The following is a 27715-nucleotide window of genomic DNA, read 5'->3' on the forward strand; positions in this document are numbered from 1 at the left end:
CCTAAGCAACGGTCAATTCATCTCTATCACACCTCCTCTTGTATGGCCACTTGAAATCAAGGGTAAAGTGAAATTCAGAACAACTTACCTAACCATCATTCACATGTGTCTCCCAGTAAAATAATGAGGTTTCAAACCGTTGAGTCTCACTGCTCCTTAAATATGGCGTCCTGTGTGAAATGTATAAAACTACTATAACGGTAGACAACATAAGAATATGGCCACTGTGAGAGTTGCAACAAGGGTCCCTGCTCCTGGCGATGCCGCAGCTTGCAACAGCTTGAGGTGCCTGAGGAAAATGCAGCCTGGGCAATGCTAAACTTTGTGGTGGTCAGTGTCTGGGTGGTGGCTGAAGTTGTGAAAGGGTGCCGAGGTGGAACAGTGGACCGTGAGGAGATGGGCGGTGTTGGTGGTGTCCAGTCCTGGTTTGCTGGCTGTTGTTGGCATGATTGGCAGCTGTGTTCGGCAGCTGTGTTGGCGGCTGTGGGATTGCTCTACCCTGTTGTCCTGGGCTGGAGCACGAGGAGCTGCGCAGAGCTGCTGGTGTCTTTTGGTGCCCCCGCTGTATGCAGGGATTGACTGATGGCGACCTGCCTCCCCGTGTCAGATGGCTGCTGCCGCTGACTGTTCACTCCTGGGACTTGGAGGTTGACTCTTGTCACTGCCTTCCCCCGTTTTTGAGCTCCATGTGTGTATTGCCTCAGGACTACCTAAGGCGGATATGGTGGGCTGGTGCCTAGAGTCTGATGCCCTGAATTCAATCTGACCAGGCTGGGTTTGTCTGTGGAAGGCTGGGATGCATTTTTACTCCCGTTCTGCCTTTTCTTTTTATCTGGATTCCTGGACTGGAGTTTTTGAATGTATGCTTGGTTGGATAGTGGTTGTTTTTGTCAGGTGACAATTCATTGGGTTGCCTGACCCTCACACTGACTGTTTTAGGGTTATCAAAGCAGTACTTTCTGGTTTCTTGTGTTTTTTTTCTCTTTGTATCCCTTCATCGTTGCTATGATTGAATACGTTACATTTTGTAAAGCACCCAGTTGTAGGCCCTATAGTAAATGAATTAAAATATAAATACAAATACATACTTCTAATGGTAGTTTCTGATGTACCGTTTAAAAATAACACCATCCAAAATGTGACTGAAATAATAAATGGTAAAATAAAGAAAGTTTCACAGCAGCTTACCTCACATTAGTACCCGGCACGTGCTGCGCACCGGGAATACAACATGTGGATTGGCTCTTTTCTGAGCCATACCACACGGTATTCCCGTATATGCCATGCATGCTGGGTACTCTGTTCCTGGCGAGGGGCGTGGCAGCCCCTTAGCCAATGAGGAAGCTCGAAATGGGGCAATCCCCGCTCCGAGCCTCCCCATAGACTGCCTTCGTCCCCCGCCGGGGACTCAGGTACGTTTTTTTTTTCCTCCACTCCCCTCCCCCGGAAACTATCCCCTCCCAACGCCACTTACCTTCTTTTTTCTTCTTTTCTTGGAGCGAACGCGCTGGAAACACTTCTGTTCCCAGCGCGTCCGCTCCCGATGGCCGCCATGGAAAGGGAAAACGGACTACATTTTTTTTCCAACTATTTTTTTTTTCTGTTTCGAAACGTGGCAGCATTCCAAAACAGAAAAAAATGCCATTAGTACCCCGGTCTAACGGGCCGGGGTACTAATGGCTATAAGAGCCTCGGCGGCGTGCCAATATCGCCCACGGTAATTGGCCTGCCGCTGAGGGTCTTATTGCCACAATCATTCACAGTCTTCTCTAGCCTGTTGTGTACAAATCACACTCTCTTAATTGTAATGCAAATCAATAGAATGTAACCCACAGAGATGACATTTATTGTTGTGCATCTATCACTCCACAGCGGCTATGATGACACTCAACCTGCCAGGAGATATTTACATTTCCTATTTCGTTGTCTGTGGTGCTTACATATATTCAGCAATGACTGTTAGCATGTGCTGTGAGTTGACAGCTCCGGAAATGATCTCTTTCCGACCAATCTGAGTGGCTTAAAGTCACGAAAGAGGAACTGACACTATGGAAACAGTAATTGTCCTCGTGGCTTAGCATAAAACGCATTTGTAAAAGATGTGCTTACAACGTGTGTGCATGCTTTTTTCGTTACACCAGACTTTACCTGATGTGTATGGCAGAGGAATGCACAAAGTGGAATTATGGTTTCCGCCGACCCACCCACTCCAAAATCTGATTTTGCTGGTGGTGGTAATGTAGTAGATTCCTAGGAGTCCATGTGCTATTTACACCTGCTAAAAGCAAACTGATTCCGTAGGAATCCATTCTAAATGCTGCCAGCCCAATGTAAATGGCAGGGGGACTTTACACAGTTGACTCTGCAAGGTGCAAACAGAAGGTGTAAAAGTGAGTTAGGCGTATTTTACACCTTTTTTTTAACTTTATTGTGCAAATTAGGAAAACTGTATGGAGTGGCGCTTTTTACACTGCATTGCAAATGTAACAGGCCCCACCATGAAATTTAAGAGGTTTTAGAAAGTAGCCTCCAAATTTCCATTCCTTGCCAACACAGATTTCTTGTTTTAACCAAAGATTTTTATAAATGAAAAGTAAAAATGACTGCTGTGAAGCGTTTTTTGTTTTAGATATGTATCTTTTTGCAGACAAAAACTGTTCTAATCCAGGGCCATCTTAAGCATTTTTGGGGCCCTGGGCATGGACATCTTGGGGGCCCCCATCCACCTAACCAAAGAAATTAAGTGATCAAGAATATCTGGTGCCCCCCCAACCCGATCATAACCTTTATGTTGATATGCTGCCTTGCAGCATTCAAAATAAGCATGTTCACTCCCTTTAAGTCCCCTTACCCTCTTCATTCTTGCTCTAATCAGAATGATAAACAAGTAGCATTTGAAGGCCAACATTAGCAATCTATGAAGAGGTTACTTATCTTCTAGTATAAAAACAGGATACTTTTTTATCAATAGCATCCGGGAAGGTATGCAGCCTGTATTATTAATACAGGCTGTTACTCCATACTGAGACATGACAGATCCAAATTTAGAGGAGGCGGCATCCCTATTATTTACAAATGTAGCCTCTCCATGAGACTGTCCACCCCGATTGATGTCCCCTCATGTGAATTGCTTTCTGTTAAAGTTCCACTTTCTAATGCCCAAACCCTTAACATCCACCTGATCTACCGCCCCCCGGCTCCCCCTGGAACATTTGATGACGACATTACTACCATTCTGTCCAGTAACCTTAAAGGTTCTACACAGCACTTCTACTTGGAGACTTGAACATGGGCTTCAATGACCCACTAGAACAGCTTGCCCTGACTACACTCAACACTCTCTCAGAACTAGGCTTCACCCAAAGAAGCAACGCACCTACCCATATTAAAGGTAGAACACTTGACTGGGTGGCAGACTTCAAGTGTCAAGCTAATATCCTCACTATCTCACCTCTAGCTTGGACTGATCACCACCTTGTGTCATTCATGCTGTCCACCAATAGACCCCACCATTACCATCTATCAGGGCTCCACCTACGATAACCAGAAATAAAAGAAAGAGCATTACTACGGACAGGCTTATCCCTGCCTTACTCCCTATTCTTAACATGCTCCCAGACAACTTAGATCCTGAGATCTTGGTTGAAGAATATAACAAAATGATGACTACCTCGTTGGATCTGATTGTCCCCTCCAAACTCAGAAAAAGTAAACCTAAAACTCACTTCAACAACTGGTATACTGCACTAAAAAAACCTTAGACAACAAAAAAGAAACTGCAAGGCCGCCTGGAAAAAGTTACCCTCGGCAGCTAATAAACTTAAATTCACCAAACTTTCCTCCCTCTATAAAAAAGAAATATGCCTAGCAAAACGGATTTCTTTTGACACACGTATATCCCAAGCTAAATCTAACACAAAGGAACTATTTTCTATCCTCAAAGAATTAGAGACTCCCATCAAACCACTTCACATATGCATCAAAGACAAAAAAGGGTGCTCAGAGATTCAAAATGCATTAGCCAATAAAATGTCCACCCTACAACATAAGATCTCTCGCAAAAGAGCATCCTTAAATGACTCCTCCACTCCTAAAACAACGGAAAGCATGACTGCTAACGAATCTACCCAATTCAACTTCTCTAAAGCCACTATCCCGGAAGTGGAAAGAATCATCCTGTCCTTGAAACCATCTAACTGTCAGGGTGACCTCTGCCCTGCACAGCTTATCAAAGATGCAGCCCAAGACCTCTCTCCCTTCATTACAAAGCTTGTCAACGCGTCCTTCTTCCCTGGCACCATCCCCACTAATCTGAAACAATCTTGGGTACATCCTCTGCTAAAAAAACCTACTCTCGACCTATCTGTACCGACTAACTAATGGCCGATCACGACAGTACCCTTCCTCCTAAAAATTCTGGATAAGGTTGCCTATGTACAAATTCAAAAACACCTGGAAGTACACCATTTACTAGGAGCTAGACAATCTGGCTTCCGTCCCCAACATGGAACAGAGACAGCTCGTATCGACCTCAAGACCCAAGCAGACGAGTTTAGAGATAACGGTAAAGCTGCTCTACTCCTCCTCCTAGACCTCTCGGCCGCCGTCGACTTGGTTGATCATACTATCCTATGTAACCATCTCAACTCGGCTGCTCACTTCTCTGATAAGGCAATTACTTGGATTAGATCCTTTCTAAATGGCAGAACCATGAGGGTCTTCTCGCCTACTGCAGCCGCCGATCCCATACCAATCACCTGTAGCATCCCCCAGGGCTCTTGTGTCTCACCTATGCTGTAAAACATTTTTACCAAGCCCCTTTTCGATGATCTGGATCTTCTCCGCGTTGCCTACACTAACTATGCAGACGACACCCAGATCCTCCTCCACTTTCTGGGGATTATGAAAAGGATTTGGCCTTGGTGAATAGAGTGTACATCATCATCCAGACATGGAGGCCACGCACAGACTATGCCTGAATGATGATAAAACTGTACTTATCATCCTAGGCACTACCTCCAGCGTAAAAAAACTAGGACCGGTCTACTCTTCATTCTTAATTGACGGCATCAGCATTAAAGTAGGTCACGAGGTAAAGACACTAGGCTTTTACCTCGACTCTAAACTCTCACTTGAAAAACAGATTAATTCTCTGGCATCTTCCACGGCCTTTGTGTGCAAACTTATCCGTACAACCAAACCTTTTCTACCTGATACTAGCTGCACTACCTTGGCCAGAGCCCTTATCCTGTCTCGTCTGGACTACTGCAACACCCTCTATCTCGGGGCAACCAAAGCTACCATTAGGAAACTCCAAATTCTACAAAATAATGCCCTTAGGGCGGCATTGGGCATCTCCAGAAGAGACCACATCACTGAGAGTAGCCGTCAGAACAACTGGCTGCCAACTTTGGATAAAATCAATCCACCTAAAAACCCTGTCACTTACCCGCAAATCCCTTAATAATGCTGCGCCTTCGTACCTGGTCAACAAATTCCATATACAACAGTCCCTGAGGCCCACCAGAACAGCCTACAAAGACTGCCTTTCTTTCCCAATTTCAATCGCTCTTCTATCGGTGGTAACAGCTTCCCGGTGAAAACAGCTAAATTGTGGAACTCTCTACCCCACACATTAAGAACTGACCTTCCCTACCAAAACTTCAGGGCCAACACTATCCTGTGGCTGAAAGTGAATGCTCATTAATGTAGTGCTGATCAAAGTGACTGCTCATCAATACTGTATATTTTTCTATTGTAAATATGTTGTATTATTACTAGGTCCAGGTTCTGTGAATGGGAATTACTGGGCATGCAAAGGTCGGAATGGCCCGGTTGTTCCCATTTTGCGGGACCCGGACCCTGGTTTGGGGGTAGCCATGCCGTTTTTGGCATGGGTACCTCCAAACTCGTAATGAGGCCCAATGCTTGTGAAATTGTCATTTCTACACGTGCAGAAAAACATTTGACTTTTATACAAAAAGCAAAACGTTTTTTGTGTCAAACACGGTGACCTTAAAATATGCGTGCCTAAGGGCTACAACATCTGATCCGCTCTCTCCCGTCTACCACCCCTTCCACTCAAATGGCCTACATAAGAAGAAATATCAAGTAATGAGCTAAATGATGCCACCAGCATGCAAGACAGCAAACCTCACAGAAGACAGCACAGTAATGCAAGAGTTATTATATGATTTGACCAGGATCACTGTATCATCGGCTTGCAAAGCCAGGATACAAGCATGAACACTTTGGTTCAACAGTCTTGAATTTGGATACTTATTCACCTCTTGGAATAATAGTTTATGCTCATCTTTGGAGAGGATTGCCTAGGTTTTAGAACACATCTGAACAAACCAATTTCTAGACCTTCACCATACGAATGGCATCTTAGTATTTATAGCACCCCCTATCCGGTGCAGGACCATTGCTGATAATAGCACCTCTTATGCTGTAAAACCAAGTACATATGCAGGTAGGTTTATACACTTCAGACATAGGAAAGGTTCAGCCAACCTTGCTGGAATGTGCTCTACTAATCTTTCATATGAACACATATCTCTGCAGTGAGTGCTTAGCACACTGAGCTAACTACTGAACCACTGTGGCACTCAATTTATCAATATGGATTTCAACTTTGGCTATTGCACATGATCAACATAATTCCCACAGGAAGGAAATAATGCTACAGAAGTTGTGCCATACTGGACACACAATCTATGTATTCCACAATGAACACAAAATATTACATGATTAATTGATCAAGGCAAAATGTACTTGTCAAAACAGACAGGCAATATGTTTTGCGCCTTAGCAGAATGCCGCAAAATCTCCTGGTGTGTGCTATTTAAGTCTGGTGAACAATGGAATCTTACTTTTAATCAGGCAGCCTTGTGGGGGCCCCCTCCAAGGTGGGGGCCCTGGGCAAGTGCCCCTTTTGCCCTCCCATAAAAACGTTTCTGTTCTAATCAATTGGTGATTAAAGTGAATGCAGGCAAAAGAGCTGCACGATTTGCAAATTTTATGGCTCAAAATGTGGTGGGATGCCAACATAATTCTGAACTTGCAGAGATAATGGCGAGCTTTCATGGAACTTAAATACACATCTAAAGAAAGGAATGTCGAAAAAGAAGATATCTTAAATGTGTTCGCACCTTCCCTTAACAAATGTGTCTGCAAAGGCATACAGACTGAGGTTAGGTCTGGATGTTGCAGTTGGGATCTTGCAGTCTGATTTACTGATTTTTCAGACATAAAACCCCAAATATATTTTGCTTTAAATCAACTTTGCACGTCGTGTATTTTGTAATGTATTCATTAATACAAATAGTATTTAAAGGCTAAAGTGTAAACTGCTTGTTTGGAAGCATTAGTCACTTTGACTGCCTCTGATATTGGAGAATGGCATGCTTGAAGCAATGACAAACTAATAGACACTGATTGAAAAGATTACACATGTTTTTCATAAGAAAAAAAAGGTGTTCTGTTTTAAAAAAAATGATGAACATCAAACCGTAAAATGCAACAAAAAAAAAATCAATGTGCAATCTTGCAAACATTTTACTACTATTATACGATTATCATTAAAATCGTACCGGCCTGATGAGGGGATCTACGTGTCTTGCAGGATAGCAACCAACGTTACCTTTTGACGTTTTAAAGTTATCAATGATGTATGCTGCAGTTTTTTTCCTTCAAAGAACACCCTTCACTTTGCATCTGGTCAGCACGGTTCACCTAGCCTTCCCCAAACCCTGCCACCCACGCACCCTCCTCCCTCTTACAGAAATGCCTGACATTAACAAATCAAATTCAACAAATATCTGGCAGTGCTTTCTGTAATGTGTCTTTAGGTGGACTCAACACCATCAAACAATAAAGGGTTTCAATATGTGCAATAATTGATAACGTGTCTATTTGTGCCCACAGATGGAGTCTCCTCTTTACTGGATATTGGGGCTGCTGTTCCCTATGCATGTGTGCGCCTATCCCAATGGGAAAGTTCAATCAGCCTGCAGTTCCATGGAACCAAATCATGGCGTTAAAGCACAGACCTCACCTGCCCCTTATAACATAACCGTCAATCAGACCGTGTTCAAAGTTGGTGACAAAATCTCAGGTAAGGTCCGGTGCCAAAAATCAATAAATACTTTTGCCAGAATATCCATGTGTTTGTTTATTTGAAGGCCACCATTCACATGTAATACAACCTATCCACTATACACGGAGTATGAAATGGGTTCTTTTACCTAAAAAGTGAAATATTTGAATGTGAGAATAACATGTGCTTCACTGAACTTTGTGAACAACTCTGTGAAACAGTGCATGTGTTTTAAATCGTGTTTAAGTTCCCCGGCGAAACAAATGGCACCCTTATTGAGAGGCAGTGCCATATGTTTGTCAATGCTGTGGCCATTTCTGAAGCTTAAAGGTAGATCCAAAGGTGGTTGATTCTGGAATCCAGCTAAAAGGGATGAGGAGACAAGTGTTGGGCTGCTCAATTCACAACTCATTTTCATCATTATCATTCACTTTCTTTCGACCAATAGCTCATAAAAGTCTTACAAGAAAACATAAAATCATATCAATTACAATCAAATAAAATACAGCATCGTTCTAAATGTACAAAATATGCAAATTGTGCACATCATGCAAAAGGTCTCTCTATTTCAACTATATTCATTTTGCAAAAATGGCATACAGTTCGAAGCCTAAAAAAAAAAAAGAACATCCATTAAATCAATTAACCACATTCTGGTCAAGGTCTTGAATAGGTCCAAAACCATGCCAATATGTGGCAGTATAAAATACATGTGACAATTCACAGCCGATTACAAATTGCAATTTTCCTGACAGTAGTAGCCTTTTTAAAATAAACTCAAAATGTCACAAGACATAAGGAGAATTAGCCAGAAGGAGAAAATATCAGGCTGGGCGACATTGTATAAAATTGAAATGTCTTAATACAGGAATGATTCTAACCTGTCTGATATGCCGATAGGCCGGACAAAACAGAACTAAGTGAAAAAATCTTCAACTTGATCCCCGCAAAGAGGACAACCAGTGGTATCAGGACACCCAATCCATCTAGCTGTATTTGACCTTAGCAACACACAGTTAAATCTGGCTCTTGGTAACAGCCACCTATCTAACTTCCTGTGGCTCCAAAAGATAGGGCTCTAATATAGCAATCTGGCTGATTGCTGCAAGCATTATATTTGCATTAACCTGAAATTCTGACGATTCTCTCCGGTCTCTAACCCTTTGAATGAGCTTGGCCTTAAATGCATTGTTTTGAGCTATTGGAAGGGTATTACATGCAGAAAAGGGTAGCGAGAACTGTAATAATGTCAATTGTTTATGAACAAAGAGTAACCACTGAATTTTCCACCGATCATCTCTATTCAGTAGGGCTTTTATAACAAGCTATGTTAAGTATATGTCTTCAATCTTCAATCAGTAAATGGTCCCTTTGGGCCACCTAATCGCTACCTTCTACTCCAACTTTCAGTGTTATGCGGATGAGACACAGCTCTCTTTCAGGCTCCCTACAGCCTCCTCCCCTCTCTTGTTCACTCCTGTCTGTTTATCCACGATTCAGGAGTGGTGGGGCTTTATTGATCTCTGCCTTAATGCTGGTAAGACAGAGATCCTTCTAATCGGGACCTCTGCTCCCGCTTTCCCTCTCTCACTCTGGCCACCCTCCTTGGGCCCTCTTCCTTTGCCTTCGTGTGAGGCAACAAACCTTGGGGTCATCTTCGACTCCACTCTCTCCTTCTCTCCTCACATCACAGACCTTTCCAAGAAGGCCCATTACCAGCTGCACCTCGTCAAATGTACTCTTCCTTTTCTCACTTTTCGCAGAAGCTCATTATCTCCAGAAACCTGGTTGTCTCTAGGTTGGACTACTGTAACAGCCTCTTTCTCAATCTGCGTTCCTCTACTGTCCACCCTCTGCAACTAATCCAGAATAGGATTGCAAGATTTATCGTTGGCTTCAAGCCCAGGGAATGTATCTCTCCAGCTCTGAAATTTCTCCATTGGCTCCCGGTGGCTACAAGGATCAAGTTAAAGACCCTCTGCATTGTCCACAGGTTCCTGGAGCCAGGGCCTTCCCTACATCCAGCACTGTTTTCCTAAATACCTTCCTTCTCCAGGCAGAGAATAGGTGGCAGATCACTTTCCTCTGCAGGTGCGTCCCTCTGGAACGGCCAACCCTGGCCATATCAAACTTGAACCGGACCACCTGAAGTTCTGGAAGCAGCTCAAGAGTTTCCTTTTCTCCTCTGCTTCCTCTCTCTTCCTCCCCTGTTGACCTACCTGCATGCTGTGCTGTCAGGTTAGTTGGATACCCTCAGAGTTTTCTCTAGGTACCAGACTCCCTAATGACCAATCCCCCCCACACTGCTTCTGGGTCTGTAACGCACTAGGGGCTGTAACAGTAACCTTTACAATCCACATGCCTCCGTGCACTTACACAGTGCTGCGCTGCACTGGCTGCACGTACTCCGAGCAATGCTGCTCTGTTCACACTTTCCCTTTCACTCTCACATCTCCCATCCCCTTCCCCTGCTCCTTGCGCTACCGCACTTGCATGATCTGAATGACACAAGGCCTAGTAAGATCATTTATCCTGTCTTCCCTCAGTACCCTCCCTTGTCTTGTTGTGCCTGGAAACACATGTGTATAGGCGCGTTATAAATGACCAATCATATCATATCAATCCTAACTTGGAGTTGCACCATGTGCAAAGCCAATGAAACAATGGCACAAGTCACCAGGTATCTTCAAGATAACCTACCCCCAATTTGTTATGAACTGCAAAATTTGGAGCTGAGCCTTGAAGGCCCAGTAGCTGCTTAGAGAACTTGATTTCACAAATGTGCAATTCCGCGGGTTCTTGATTAGACTGATGGACCTTATTTTTATAGAAAAGCAACGGCCGGATTATCATCTATTGCATGGTTTGTTCAGTACAACCACATCATAATTCTCTGAAAGGCAGAAAAAAACAGATGAAGTGTGGAGCACACCAGTGACCAATCAAAAGTATGAAAACAAACCTACACCCAGTATTGCATGTGTTTTTCAAATGAATCAGGAACACTTGAATGAAGAACAATAGATACCAAAGGAGCATCATCAATACATATGACAGCAGTAGAATGTATTCTTCTAACCTCCAAGATGAAGGTCTTAGAAAAGAGCACAGTATTCTGTGAAAATGGAAAGCAGAGTATTTAGAAGAGAAACACATCTTACAGGAAACTCAAATACTTAAGACTCAGGCATTTGTTAGTTGGGTTGTCAGTAATGGTTGACTCATTCACATTACTTAGTGAAGGACGCTGTCCATATTGTTCGCTTGCAAGCTGAAAGTGTTCTAAGAATACTCGCGGTGTCCTGAAATTTCCGTAAATAAACGAACAGGGTTTGTCCTGAGGACGCTGTCCGTGTTGTTCGCAAGCAAGCTGAAACTGCTCTAAGAACACTCGCGGTGTTCTGAAATGTTCGTAAATAAACAAAATGGGGGTGTCATGAGGACGCTGTCCGTATTGTTCGCTGGCAAGTTGAAAGTGTTCTAAGAACACTCGCGGTGTCCTGAAATGTTCGTAAATAAACAAAATGGGGGTGTCCTGAGGATGCTGTCTGTATTGTTCGCTTGCAAGTTGAAAGTGTTCTAAGAGTACTCATGGTGTTCTGAAATGTTCGTAAATAAACAAAATGGGGGTGTCCTGAGGACGCTGTCCGTATTGTTCGCTGGCAAGTTGATAGTGTTCTAAGAACACTTGCTGTGTCCTGAAATGTTCGTAAAAAGTGTTCTAAGAACACTCGTGGTGTCCGCTAAATGTTTGTAAATAAACAAAATGGGGGTGTCCTGAGGACGCTGTCCGTATTGTTCACTTGCAAGCTGAAAGTGTTCTAAGAATACTTGCCGTGTCCTGAAATGTCCGTAAATAACTGAAAAGGGTGTGTCCTGAGTACTCTGTCCATTTTGTTCCCAAGCAAGCTGAAACTGTTCTAAGAACACTCGCGGTGTTCTGAAATGTTCGTAAATAAACAAAATGGGGGTGTCCTGAGGACGCTGTCTGTATATGAAAATCTACTTTAAGGTTATGCTTGTTCAACATTGCATGGGAATTTGGGAATGGAGAATGTGTACAATATCATCAAATCAGGCTTGTGAAAGGATGGGGAATTTGGTCAATGATGTTAGTATCAAGGAAGTACAAGCTGTATTAGAAAGTAATACCATCTTGTTTTCTGGGTGATAGTGTCGCAAAAAGGGCAAAGACCACCTACCCCAACTTGATACATGTGGATTTTATTTGCACTGAACTCTCATTCTGGGCCCCTGTCTTGACCAAACTTTTAAATAAAATGATTGCCAGAAAGGGTTACACAAAAAAACTGGAAGGGGACGTTATTGTACCAATATATCGAAAGGGCAACAGGCCGAGGTCTCCAATTACAGACTTATTTCGCTATTTGATAGCTTTGCAAAAATCTTTGTTATGATTTTTCTGAACCATCTTGTATACGTGGAGGAAAACATTCTAATCATATGAAGTGGGGTTTCAAAAAGGTATGAGCTCTCTAGACCAACTATTTCAACCCAATTTGATCTGAGAGAAATGTTGCATATTAAAGAAACAAATCTACCCGTACTTATTGTTCTGCATTCAATACAGTCCCAGGTAACCAACTATAGCCCGATATTGGTGGAGGGCCATTACAGCAGCAATAATGCAACTGTTTGCTATGGTAATGGAGGGGAAACAATGAGAAGGTTTCCTGTAGATGTCAGCATAAACCTGGAATGTGTAATGGCTCCCCTGCTCTTTGTACTCTTTATCAATTCCTTTATTAATCAGTTTGAATTAGATGGCCAATGTTAGCTTCCTAAGATTGGCACATTGATGTGTGTGGATTAAGCAGTACTAATCTCCATGACTTTGATAGGTTCACATACATTGATTATTTTTTTCAGGATTTGTGTTTGCAAAAAGGTCTAGAGATCAAAAGAAATAGTAAAATTAAGTGTCTGTTTTGCTCCACGAGGGCAATTGAATCAGTCCTAGCTGTGTATAGAGCCAAGACCTCACAGATGTTTTAAGATCGAGAATTCGATCATACAATCATTTTAAATCTTACCTAAGAGTACTTCGTCTATCTGCCTCAAACTCAAAAGCTGAATTTGAAGCATACGTTTTGAATCAATGTTAAGAGAAATATCGAATTACCTAAACATTTGGAGTTCACCACTTTAGATTGATTACAAGAGGACTCTTAATGTTAATGCTTTTTGTCCCCTGCTGGTGCCTAAGATACCCCCTAGTTGAGGCAGATTAGGAACATGTCTATTGCCTTCGAGATAAACAACATATGGGTTTAGACTAGATCCATGTTACCTCTAACTAAAGCCAGAATGAAGACTGCTAAGACATGGATGGTTAGGAAAATTGGATTCCTAGTGAATCTAGCTGCATTCTGTCTTATTATCTGAAAATCAAAACAAAGACAGAACTGTATATAGCTAAGATGGAACCTTCCTACATTTATGTGCTTTTTGCTAAAATGAGATTGTAAATTCTTCCATTGGGCACGTTTCATGTAAAATGGGTGGCTAGTTCTTCAGCTGATTCTGATAGTATTGTAGGGACACTGTAAAACCTGAAACACTTTATTCCTAGCTGTTCTCTTTATTATAACTTAAGGAAGAGATGGTTGAAACTGCTTTGGTTTAGCCCTGCAGTACAAAAATGCAGTGATGCTCAAAACTATCTTTTGAAAGCTTGGTGACTAAGGGAAACATTGTTGAGGCCAGGTGTTGGGCTAAAATAAAATGCTAATTTGTGGATTGGTTGATGGAGATCTAATAATGACAAACATCTTTGTAATACTTCTCGGCTTTAGGACATTTTATGAAATTATTTTCTGTCTTTATTTGTATTAATGTGCAAAATTGTGATTTGATCAGCATGGTTATTTTGTAGGTTCTAATGTTTGTAATCACTGGTCAATTTCTGGTTTTGCAAATGTCAACATATCAATTATTGATTTTTACCAATCTAATGACAAAGCGAAGAAGAACAGGGATATCAGCAGCTGCTCTGATATCTGGCCCTATCTATTAGGTGAACAACTGCGTTCTAAAGAAGTGTATCTAAGCCAATGGAGCATGCATGATAATTTAATTGAAGGTCCACAAGTGTCAGCGACCAGGAATACGAAAAGTAAAGTCTTCACTCCAATCAAATGAGTTTGCAGTGGCATCGATCTACAACTGACAAATAATCAGCTATCACCTGTTCATGTTACCTTGTCTTCTTGTGTTACTCCTGCAATAAGAAAACCCCTACTGATTTTCCTGTCCTGAATCACTTATGTCCGGCTTCCACATGTACCTTCATTTTAGAGTTTATTCTTCAATTAGACCTTTTTTGAATAGCGTAATATCCTCACATTTCTACATGAGATCCCTGAACTGCAGACAATCAACTGTAGTGACACAGAATAGGTACAATTTATCGTGGAAGAATGAATTTATTCAGTGTTGATTTCCCTGAAGTCTAAAATGGTCATGGACATGTTGTGGAATGATGTGGCTATTCTTTTGGCTTTGGGTTATGACGCATTGGCCCCTTCACGGATGAGGGGAGGGGCTGCATCCAATGTAAACTCAATTTTTAGCCATCAATCCATGACTCCTAGGTTTCTGAAAACTACAAACTCTTTGAAGATCCTTTGTCCTCGAGAGTCTCAAAAAGAAGATCCATTTGCATTATTGATATGATATGATATTTTATTTATATTGCGCCAATACACACATGTTTCAGGGTGCGACAAGGCAAGGGAGGGGTACAAGGGAGGACAAAACGACGATCTTTCAAGCCCAGTGACATTGAGAACGTGCAAGTTGCAGGGGAGAGGGAGAAGGGGAAAGTGCAAGGGGCAAGTGGCAGGGGGAGTGGAAAGTGCTGAACACATGATCTAAACAACAACAGGTAGTGCAGCCAGATGGTCGCAGTGCAATAATAAGGTGAAGACAAACGGTGTCTAATAAGTCTAATAAGTGCAGGAAGGGGACTGTAGGTTTGCAGATATAGACCCAAGTGTTGGCAGGTGGCAATGCAGGTATGCGGGTAGGTGGGCAGGGATCTGGGCCCAAAATCAGAGGGTAGCTGGTCCTGAAACAGACAGAGAGGAGCAGGGGAGAGGAAGAGAGACGGCAGAAGCAAAGAGGAAGGTCTTGAATTGCTTCCGGAACGTGTTCTCCTCAAGTTTAAGAGAGGCAGGGAGGCGGTACCAGAGGTAGACCCCCACCGAAGAAAGTGATCTACCCTCAACCCGTTGCTTGGAGATGCAACTGACCCTGAGGGACCTGGAGGCGGAGGAGCAAAGAGCTTGAGTAGGAAGGTATTTCCGAAGGCAGAGTTGAAGGTATTGCAGACCCCCAGGCTGCAGAAGGCCTTGTGGACAATGCAAAGTGTCTTCAACTTAACCCTTGCAGCCACTGGGAGCCAGTGAAGCGATTTCAGAACTGGAGAGATATAATCCCAGGGCTGGAGGCCAAGGACAAGTCTTGAAGTCCAGTTCTGGATGAGTTGCAGAGGGGAGAGAGTAGTAGCAGGCAGATTTAGAAAGAAGATGTTGCAGTAGTCCAGCCAGGAGAGAACCAGAGCTCTAGAGATAGCAAGCTTGTGGGGCAAGGGGAGGAAGGGGAGAATACCTCTGAGGGGGTGCAGTTGGTGGTTTGACTTCTTAAAGACGTCAGAGATGTGTGGAGAAAAGGAAAGTAAGGAGTCAAAGATGAACCTGAGGTTCTTGGCCTCACAAGTGGGAGCAGGGAGATGGCCAAGGGAAGCCGGCCAGAGAGTGATAAGAAAGGAAGGTGCAGGAGTGCCAATGAGGAGGATCTCAGTCTTACTGGCATTAAGGTAGAGGTCGTTGGTGACATAATCAATATGATAATTTTCTCCTGAAGGATTGATCATGAATACCATCTACCCTGGCATCTGAGCATCCAAAAACATTATCTGTTCATCATAATCTTCTAATGAGAATTTAGATAAGGTTCTCTCTTGGAACTCAATGGGTAATTCACATTTGCTCAAGGTTAATTCAGACTCCCTCAAGTTTAATGAATTTCATATTATTATGCTAAAAGAGGTCTGGTCAAGGGAGATGCTTTGCATAGATGGATACATATATTTTATACAGCCTGCCCACAAAGTTAGCAAGGGTAGACCGGCAGGTGGTTTGTTGGTGGCATGGATAAATGACTGCCGTCCAATATTCTCAGCAGATATTACTGGTCTACTGGCTCTTACTCTTAAAACACGTTATAAGAAGTTACTAGGGATATGGAATTTTTAATTGTTAAAGTGCACTGGAAGCCCGCCTCAGAATGTAATTGGCACCTGCTTACTAAGCTATCGATGATTTTAAGTGAATGCTCCTCACACCCTAAATCTGCATCAGTGTTGATGGCTGGAAACCTAAAATTGTTGTAGTTGTGGCCAATCTGACCCTATAATATTGATGCTCCTCTCAGTGATGTGAGTGGTAATCAATTACTTCAAGGAGCAAACTGGATGAGTGCAATGGATGCCAGAGGCGTGTTAATGGACATATTCATGGTGATATTCCTGCCAAGCCCGCGTGGAAAAGGGGGAATTCCTTCTGAAATACAGACTGATTTTTCCCACCCCTTCTTTTTGAAAAATGTATTCAATTGGACTAGATCATTTGGTTCTAGTTTGTACCTTTTCTTCAGAACAGTTCATTGAAGATCAGCCAATTGGCCTGTCGGGTGCTCTGATTAGTCAAATCAGGCCACTCAAATGTTTCATGCCAAAGTGCTGAATTTAGTAGATACTTTCCCAAATATTAAATCTACTCATTTGTTTTCACCCGAGGAAATCTGAAACATTTTTAATCTAATCTTTTATGATTTAATCAGAGTACTGGGGTTAAAAGGCAGATACCCACGTAAATTAAAATTATTTGTTTTTAGATTAATTTTCAGAGCTGTAAAAATGAGTTACTAGCATACTTTATAGTTTCTGAGCAGAAATTGCTAAAACAGAACTCTATGAACTGACTGAAAGCCCATAAACTGAGCCTGTTGCAACGAGACAGGCTCAATCTTTTATCGAAGTAAATCCAACTACCGAAACGATGTGGAGAGACTATGTTTCTACTGTCTACAAATGCAACTAAACATAGTGGATTGTACTATGAATTAGGGAACACCTGAATGGAAGCTGTCATTCACTCAGGATTAGATTTTAGTATTAATTATCAAATCTAATACATCTATTGATGCTTGCCCTGATGGCCTTACAAATATAACACTAAAAGATAATCCATCAATATGGGCTAAACATGTAGTGCTGGCTTTTCATAAGAATCTTGCTGCTAGACAATTCTCAGCTTTGCGGAAATCTGTGTATTTGATTCCCATTTCTAAAAAGGGTGCTTATTTTTCTCCATTCAACTACGGCCCTATAAGGTTACTAGATTTTAGCAGCATGATTTATGCATCCATTGTATTGAAGGAGATTGAGGAATGGACAGAGTAGATGTATTTCAATTTGGGTTTAGAAATGGAATTGAAACTAGTCAAAACAGGCTCCTCCTGCACTAATTATACACTCAAACTTGGAGGCATAACCAGCCGCTATATGTTGCGTTATTGATTTATCTATGGCCTTTGAAAAGGTAAGCTGAAGCATACATTATTTGAATGTGGATGTCCACCTTATTTACTAGACATGCTAAGGAATCTGCCCCCAGTGCTTCACTTCAGGCCAGACAAGTTAGGAAGGTTTGCATGTCCAAGAAGGTCTCTACATTTGAGATGATGAGGCAGGGCTGTGTCCTGGTACTATATTTATTTAAACTAAACACATCTGACCTGAAAAACACTAAAAATGTGTGCATTCCCTTCCAAAATTGGGCTCAGCATCCTTTCATTGGTTGGCTTACACTGATGACCATGTCATCTTGGATCAAACCCCAATTTGGGTACAAAGGTCCCTTGCTGCCGTAGCCTCTTAAATGTCTGCAAATGATTTGGCAATGAATATTCCTAAAATAAATGTCATGGTAGTCTCATTTTCAAAGAAATGTCTGATTTTTATCTGGAAATTAACCAAGTCTAAGTTAGTGTCCATTGACCACTTGTGTATTGGTTCTAAATTAATAAAGAAAATTAATAATCGGACACTGGTCAAAACACTTTATGTAAAAGGTGTAATCTTTGTGACTCAAAATGTGGCAACATTTCTTTATCACCAATTTTGAATTATTTCAAAACCAAGGTTGCTTGTCTACTATACAGAGCCGAGATGATCTTTAGTAAAGATAAAAATAGCTCTGCCTCCTTTAAAGGCTTTATATCACACAGGGCTTTAGCCCTACCCAGCGGTGTCCCAGCATCTGCTATTCAGTATGAACTTTGCTTGTTATCATTTGAGGCTATAATTAATTGGTAACCTCTGTCTTTGTATCAGAAATTCTTGACTAATTTGCGTTTTTCGGTTTCGGAATGACTGTTGAATGAAAGGAATTCCAGTGAACTTGCAAACTCGTGATACGGCAGGGGGGCAATAACAGATTTAAAGTGCGCTCAGTGTGGAATTCTTCCTCTATGAATTTAGTGTGAATAGCTGCAAACCTAGTTAACATAGGTGTTGCCATACACCTATTTCTCATATTAAACTTTAGACAAATGAGTCAAATTAAGTAAATGCGCTAGTGCAATAACTATATGTTAGATAATTTATTCCCAAAGTCTCCAATGTCAAATGAAATCATATACTGTTCCTGTGCCTGTTAAATTTCTAGCTGACACGTGTTACAACCTTCTCTGACTTCCTCAAGGCGTATAATCAATTTGAGGCACTCATCATATTTCATTGACATTTGTGTATTCCTCAAACTTATTACAGGATATCAAACATAAAACATGTCCATTCACAATCATGGATTTCCTGTATAATGTTCCTGAATCATCAAAGCCTAAGAAATGTATAAACATAAATAATAAGTTAATTCACAGGGACAGAAAGGAACAGCAAAGAAAAATAAAACATGAATGTGGAACTTTAGTCCAAATTTAGCATTGAAAAGTAATATAACCTCCAACACTGTCACCTCTTGTGATAAAATCATGCTTGTTAGCCACAGAACCCTAAAACGATCTAGGTACAGTGAAGCAAACACACTCCTCAACATGCCCCAATTTTTGTGCTGTATCGTGTGCAGTGTCATATTCTAAACTCCCCGCAAGTGTGCTCTCTTTGCACTAATGTTATGTGCTGCTAATATTAGTATGTGGGCAATCCATGCTCTAAATTATTGTAGACCATGTGCTTAAGTAGCTCAACCTCACCCTTTGTCCCGTGATTCACTGAGCTATTCCACATCATACTGGTTTCTTGTCTGTAAATTGGCTTGATTAATCTGAAATAGATGTGAAATGAATGGAATTGCATGGCTATTATTATGGTTCTTAATGTGTCCAATTGAATACAAAATGTGTTTACTCACCAACATTCATCTAAATCAATTTTTGATTGCAATGCTCAGTCATATGAGTTATTATTCTGCAGAACTGTGAATGAGCATAATAATAATATGATGATAAATATGATATTATTAGTAGCCTGTCTTTTGTTTTACTGTACACGGAAGGATACTTTACTGCTAAAACATAGCTATGTTAACTATGGTGAATGGAATTTGAGCATAGACCATTATACATTAGGCATGCTCATCGCGTACATATACCTGCCAGCACATGAGGGGAATGAATATGGAGAGAATGTATGATTAGTGGCAGCAAAAGATTGGAATTTCAATGACTAATGCTTTAACATGGTGACACTTTAATTGTAAACATCATATAAGAGTTAGGTATAAATGGTGCTACGTTATAATCAAAAAAAGTTGCCATGTTGGGGACATAACAGTGAGGCATTTCCACGAAACAATATCCTGTAAGGCGTTTTAGTTTTAAAAGGTGCACCAGGTTATTTTATACTGAACTTTGAGGAATTTAATAACAATAAACATTGATGCTCACTTGCAGCAATTTTTATATTGTTGAAAGGAAGTGATGTCACGTGTGTATGATGTCACCTGAGCCAATTTAAATTAAACAAAATTGCAGCCGCGATTATGAAAGATGTGGTACGCCGAATGCGGAAGGATGCTCCCTGCAGGAAATCCTTTATAAACAGGTAACTTCACTAAGAAGATAAATTACCATAAATATGTAAGGCAACTTAAATTGCATAAGACAAGGTTCAGGGACGTCATTTCACCAAAATGCCATGGGTCGCAGAAGGGACATCACATGCCTCTTGACCTCTAATGACATTACGGGAAGTGATGTAATTTAACCCCACCCCTAAGTGACATCACGGGAAGGGATGATACACAACCTTTCACACCTTCGCAAAATAGGAAGTGGCATCACATAGCATTGTTCCTAAGTGCACTGTGATAAATATGGTTACAATATCAATTAAATGTGATATACATTTCATACGAATGAATCACCATATGTATTGTTAATATCAGTGTGTATAGGCCCATATTACCAAATTACTGTGAATACAAGTGGAAGTCCAAGGCTGAATGATAATGATGCGTTATTATATAGTACTTATGCTTAAGTGTTTTATATAGAGCAAATATACATACAATATCACCCAACCTGTGTTGGGACTCATTCATAGACCTCAGAAGGATAAGTTGACCTTGCAGGGATTCAAACCTGCAACCTGCAGATCACACACACATTGCAACAGCGAGTGCTCAACGCACTGAGCTATCTTAACAGCTATAGCTATCTTACCAGCTATAATAAAATGATTACATGTCTGAATGTTCTGAAAGTCAGAAAGCAAATGACACTTTGTAGTGGATACCAATAAACTGGTAACTCAGATTTAACAGCGGGCCAGTTCATCTGCAGGTCTGGTGCAAAGTTGACCACATGTCAAGCCTGAGTGGATCTACTTTTCAGGCTTCAGAGGTTGGCAAAATGCATACCATTGGTAGGGTTCATAACTGTGTATTAAAGAATTTAGAGTAGCGCAGGGAAAGCAGCACACTCACACGCATCCCATACTCTGGGCACTTGTTACCTCATACATGCAAACAAACATCCTGAATAGCATACTGGAGAGATAGGAAAGATAAACACATTATAGCAAAACATTAATTGTGGCACAACGAAATCAAAGGCCACTTGATGTGCCATGGTCAAACATTTCTACACTGTACACAAGCTTTTAGGCACAAGGATTTTGTCAAGAGACCGAGGACACCGAGATGGAATGTCTTGTGATGATTGTATCAGAGACAACGGCAGAAAAAAACGTGCTATATAACTGCAACTTGCGAAAAGCAAAATACATATAGTTTTTGTCTGCATTAGGAATTTGAGGTGTTTAAGAACAGACTAAATCATTGACTCAACCCCTGAAGTGTACCTAAAATAAATCTTTAATGAGTCGAGCAATTATTATATAGAATTCCAGAAAGACTATTTGTTAAGAGGCCTGAACAAATTAGCAAGCCTCTCCAGAAACAAAGAGCCATGTGGCGCTGGCTACAGCCAAGGAGATTCCATTAAAAAAAAAAGAAAAACAAGTTTTTCTTTCTTTTTTTTAGGGGTAGCAAGGGAGACCCAAGACCCTCAAATGACGTTCCTGACAACGTTGCTTAATTATTACTATACTAGACGATGAGCTATATTACTAATGCATTTTATTGTCACATAATTATTATGCACATTTACAGTTCTACATAAAAATAACCGATCCGACTGCTTATTTTGAGACTCTAATAGGCGAAGATCCATACTATTAATTACATTCGTCATCATATTTGTATTATGCCCATTTACTGTTCCTCGGATTAATAGCTGATATGACTGAGCATTGCAATAACAAATGATTTAGAAGAATGTTCGTGATTAAACCGATTTTCATTCCAATTAGACACAATGGGAACCATAATAATAATAAAAGCCATGCAATTCAATTAATTCCATATCTATTTCAGATTGATTAAGCCGATTTACAGACTAGAAACCAGTATGATATAGAATATCCCAGTGAATCACAAGACAAAGTGTGAGTTTAAGCTATTTAAGCACATGGTCCATAATGGTTTAGAGCATGGATTGCTCATATCTTAATATTAACAACACATAACACTAGTGCATTGAGTGCACACTGGTGGGGTGCTTAGAATAGGACACATACTAGTGCAAACGATAGAGCAAACCAGTTGGGTCATGTTGAGAAATGCGGTTGCTTCACTGTACCTGGATAATTTTAGGGTTCCATGGCTAAAGAGCATGATTTTATCACAAGAGGTGACATTGTTGGAGGTTATATAAACATTCAATACAAAAATTGAACTCAAGTTCCATATTCATGTTTTTCTTTGTTGTTCTTTTCTCTCCCCAGTCTGTGAATTTGAAGGGGTCCCTGAGGGACCCTCGGATGTGGAAAAAAGGCACAGTCACCACACACGAATAGATACACCAAACACAAGGTTCTGTTCCCAAAATCTAGGGTTTATTGCAATGCAAAATAGTCCCAGTTGGCCAAGTGGTCCCACGCCCCGCGACGTGTGTCTAACAGACCTCGGGGGACGCAAGAGAGTGCGAGACGTACATCAGTTACATATATACAAACGGAGCATCTTACCATCAGTAATGACACATTTGATGCCACCCCCAATTCATTTCCCTTTGAATTAGAGGCGATGATTGACCAGTGTGACAAATATGACACCTTAGTAACAGTTTGCAATCTCCAGTTTTACAGACACCATTCTTTGTTTGCGAGAACACAGCATTTCTGTTTTTCATGGGCAAGCTGCGCGTAACAGACTGGCACATACCAGGCCTCATTATCTCTAAATTTCGATTCTCGCTCTAGAAGTCAGCCCGCTCTCCGGGGCCTCACTGGGCTCAGAAAGGGGGGCCGTAAAGGAGATCATAATTCAACTCTTTAAATGCTAGTTTCGTATATTACTATTCTTTCAGGAGACTCGCTGGCATTCATGTACTCATTAAATGTCTTGCTCCCTGTCTTGAAGGATATGTGAGGGAGGGAATCGGGCATTTCTGTCTAGCTCTCCAGTGTAATGTTTCAACATGTTTCTTAGCTTTAGACCATTGAAGCGAAATAATATCTACAGCAAAGCAGTTTTACATGAGGCAAAGTGGCAACGTTAGAGAGAGCAGAGAGAGAAAACAAAATGGGGATTCTGGTCCTCTTAAAATGGCTTCACTCTAGTTGAACTCATAGCTACGTGATAACTAATGACTGATGAATATATATTCTTACACTGTAAATGAGGCGGTTGGTCTTTCGGCCAACCAATTATCATTCATTTCCGGACCCTCAAGGGGTGTTTGGTTTTTCTGGACTGACAAATTAACTTATGATTTATTTTGATACATTTCTTTGGCTTTGGCTTTGATGATTCAGGAACATTATATCGGAAATCCATGATTGTGAATGAACATTTTTACTTTTTGATATGTGTTAGGCGGAACCATATGCAGTACCCTTTGGGAACACCACACACAATTAAGACTACACTTGACAGTACAAATCCACCTTTGGTACAATCCTGTACTACACGGTAAAGTGGTAGCGATGGCTGAGCTGCCAGACTTATCTAAAGAGTAAAGTGAGCAGTATCAGAAGTTACACAAAGGACAGCAATTGCTATGGTTCAAACAAACACTGACTCAAGGTTTCTGAGTAAAAGAATATACATTTATTTACACAATCATTTTTAAAACAGTTCACTAAGTAAAGCAGCAGAAAATCACAATCTTAATACACTGCACACCACCCAATGAATTCTGGACAAGTTAAGCACAAAATGAAGTGTGAGCAAAATGGTAATCCAGTAATTTAAAAAGGGAGGGAAAGACACGGTTATTCAAAATCAAGCAGCATCAACAAGTAAGTAGGCAGGGCAATCTAGGAAAGGCTTACTACAACTGGGATTCAAATCAATAGACCTGGGTCAATGTTAATGGTTCAGAGTCTTTGGAGAGGATCACACAGTTGAGAGTAGTTCAAAACGAAGTTGGTTGGAAGAAAAGTTACTTAAAAGAGTAGAGAAGGAAAAGCCCTCGGATTGGCGAAAGATTTAAAACACTTTCACCATGGGCGGACGAAACAAACAACCGGATTTGAACAGTACCTTAAAAGAAGAAGAATGCTGTAGCTGAGGCAGAAGTTCCTGGCAGATCCTGCAGGCTCACGGTTCCTGAAGCGACTGTGTGACTGACAATAAGGACGAAGACTGGAGGGTCCTGCACTGCCCAGGGAAGAAACCAGCAGCAGAGCAAAGCAATGAATAAAAGGTTAAAACCCAAACAGGGTCCGGTCCTCCTGGCTATCCGGTTCACTGCAGTGATGCACTGCAAATTTGACCAGGGGAGGGAGGCCTTGCTTGGTGTTTGGCAAACTGGTTGGTCCCACCAGCTCAAGGGAAGAAGATTCCTTGCAGATCTTCTCTGTGGTCGAAGTGTAGGAGATTCGGATCCGTAGCAGGGCTTCACTGGGAGGTTTAGTAGTTGTAGCAGTCCTCTTCCATCAGCTTCTCTTTGGTTCTCTCGATCCAGTGGAGACTCTGCCTTCCAAGTCCAGAGACCTGCTTTTTATGCAGTTTTCCCCCATTCACACAGCCTGGCTGTCAATCACACAGCAGGGTGGCTGTCGTGGCAGGACAGTCACCTAGCCAATCAAACAAGTCTGCGACTTTGGTCTCCAAGGTGACCATGTGCAGGGGGCCTAAAACCCCTCCCTAACATCCTGTCTACCTAGACTCTCAGGCGCCTAAGGAGGGCTTCTGTGCAGAAGTCTGCCAAAGGACGGCGAACAAAGGAACCAAACTTGGTTTGGCGCGCAGAGTAAAACACGAGAAAGACCTTTACAAAAAGAAATGGCAAATAAACCCAGCCGGAACCAAATAAAATTAAATGGGGTCCAGCGGATTAAAGTTTGAGGCTACTAACTTAACCTAAAACAGTACCAAGGCTATTTTCATAGACCGCGGCAGGAAAAATATGATAGATACCACTGCCACCAGCCAAATCTTAAAGAAAGGGAATTAAATAATGTTCCATGAGAAACAGACAAAAAGAGATAGCTATTAACCCTTTCCAGTACTATATAGAAGATAGTTTGTACTGGGTCTGTGAATTTAAAAAAACTAATGAAGTCAATGGCAACTTTACATGTTCTGGGAGACAGTAGTCAGTCACAGAAAATGGAGTTTAAAGTGGGAAGTCTGAAACACAGTAAAAAGTTGATGCCCATAGAGTAGGTGAGGCTCCACAGTCTATGAACACAAAAATGTAAAACACACAGCAAAACACATGTAAGAGTGGGAAAAAAGGCTCACACTCTTACCAGGTGAAAAAAATCAATCCTAGAAATCCAGTGAAGCTGCTGAAGGACTCAGTAGGTAAGGGAAATTAGCCATTCTGGAGAATTCTCCTTAACAATATGCTGTATTAATTTTGAGGAATAAGCACATGTTAATGCAATATGATGAGTGTCTCAAATTGATTATCAATATTGAGAAAGACCAAGAAGGTCGAAACACGTGTCGGCTAGCAATTTAACATACACAAGAACAGTAATTGCACACTGTATATCATTTCATTTGACATTGGAGATTTTCGGAATAAAGTCTCTAACACATAGTCATTGGACTATTGCATTTACATAAATTGACTTGTCTAATACTTACGTACTAGGTCAAGAAATGTAAGAGCATATTGGGAGTTCTAAATCTGTCAGATTCCATTGTAAGGACTAAGCAGGATCCCACAAGGTAGCCCGCCTTTACACACAAATGGAGGTCAGACTAAGGGCCTCATTACACGGTAGGCGGTAACCATGGCGCTATTAGCGCCATGGTTGCCGCCGGTATTTTACTGTGTCCGCCTTGGTGGATGGTGGAATTACCGCCCTACTCCAAGGTGAGTGGGGGCGGTAATTTCCCATTCACCAAGGCTCTTCCCCATTCCCATTTTTGCCCCCATAGGGCATAATGGGAATGGGGAAGGTGCTAATTACGGTACCGCAAATTGCGGTACCGTAATTAGCTCCGAGGTCCCTTTGCGGCACCCTACTTTAACGGCTGGTAAAACCAGCCGTTAAAGTCGGGTCCCGCAAAGGGAACTCGTAGTAAGGCGGTAGGGGTTTACCGGTACCGGTGCCCTTACCGGTACCGGTAAACCCCTACCGCCTACCGTGTAATGAGGCCCTAAGTGTGTTCAAGAGATGAACTGCTGTTCATGAGTCAGCAATTACATGAGGTCAGGATCACTTAAAACACATTTTATTCAAAGAAACAAGTATAAAACCTCAGCACATTGCGGAATACACATCATAATACAAACAATATTCATGAAAACGCAAAAAAAAAAGAAAAAACTGGGGTGAATGCATCAATAATGTATACCTGCGTTTCTAACATTAATAATGCATAGCTGCTTTTGAAGTGCTGTTATTAACATGCGTGAGGGAGCAGATCATGATGAAAATCTAAACAGCAGTCCATGAAAGGTGTCAACCCACAATGTGTTTCTGGATTAAAGGGAAGGGCAGAATGAACACATCGATTCCTTGTAGGATTGGACCATTCAAGCCGTCTTCATGACACAGAAGGAAAGGTGGTGTATGAGCGTGGTGAGGCTCATCTTCCATCAGGTGCTTTCATTACTTTAGTCTGTGTAAGACTGAAATAAGAACAGCCAGCCAGCTAATCAGCATTGGGAACCAAACAAACTAAGGACAGGGAGGTTCAGGCACCTCCGTTGCTTCCTGCCCTGCCAGACACTCTGGAGCCAGAGGCGGGTTTCAGCACTGAAGCCTGACAAAGGCAAAACAAACAAAGAGTAAAAACTGGTTTGGCAGTAAAACCCAAGAAAGACCTCACAAACAAGAAATGGTGAAAAAAGAAGACCGGGCCATTTTGACACAATGGTCACCCATGAGTGCTATACTGCAGCTGATGGTTCAGCCTGCGGTAGGAAAACACAATGGCAGGAAAAATAAACCACTGCCACCAGCCATTAAAAGTAGTGAGGGTGACATACACAATTTTACATGAGTAAGTCGAAAAAGGGGCTACTAAGTAACCCCCTAGCACTCCACATAAGATGGACTGTGCTGGATCTACAGAGAGAAAAAGGTAAGTAAATTCAATTTCACTTTACTACTCTTGGGAACAGTAGTTTACCCAAGAGAAGGTATTTAAACCTTAAGAGAAATCTAAAGGATTTCTCTGTGACACTGCACTGAAGGTGCTGTGTGTCACCATGCAAAAGGTAGATGCCTTTGGAGTTTGTTAGACTCCAAAAACAAAGGAAATACAGAATCCAAATCAGATAAAAATGCATGAGAGAGTGAGAAAAATGTCTCACTCACTCCAGGATAATAATTTAAAGTCCTAAAGTTGAGCAAAAGAACTGGGGGTCTCTAACCTTGAAGGGAATTAGCACCAAAATGAAAATTCTCCCTATCACTTACCCCCCAGACTAAGGGACAGGAGGATTTAAGGCACTCCTGGAGGAATCTCATAATCCAGTCAGTAATACTTTCTGCAGAGTCCATCAGCATTTTGGTGATTACACCCTTACCCA

At 41.6% G+C, this 27715-nt stretch overlaps 1 protein-coding gene across 1 annotated transcript in view; it reads left to right on the plus strand.

Moving 5' to 3' along the window:
• Positions 1-27715, plus strand: part of LOC138521940 (putative ferric-chelate reductase 1) — a 381139-nt gene that overhangs the window by 133088 nt on the left and 220336 nt on the right. The window contains exon 2 of the mRNA XM_069635115.1: positions 7930-8119. Within this exon, the coding sequence (XP_069491216.1) occupies positions 7930-8119 (190 nt within the window). The remainder of the gene's footprint in view (positions 1-7929; positions 8120-27715) is intronic.

This window comes from Ambystoma mexicanum, chromosome 1q (genome assembly GCF_040938575.1).
Source record: "Ambystoma mexicanum isolate Mex_15411 chromosome 1q, UKY_AmexF1_1, whole genome shotgun sequence".
Taxonomy (NCBI): Eukaryota; Metazoa; Chordata; class Amphibia; order Caudata; family Ambystomatidae; genus Ambystoma; species Ambystoma mexicanum.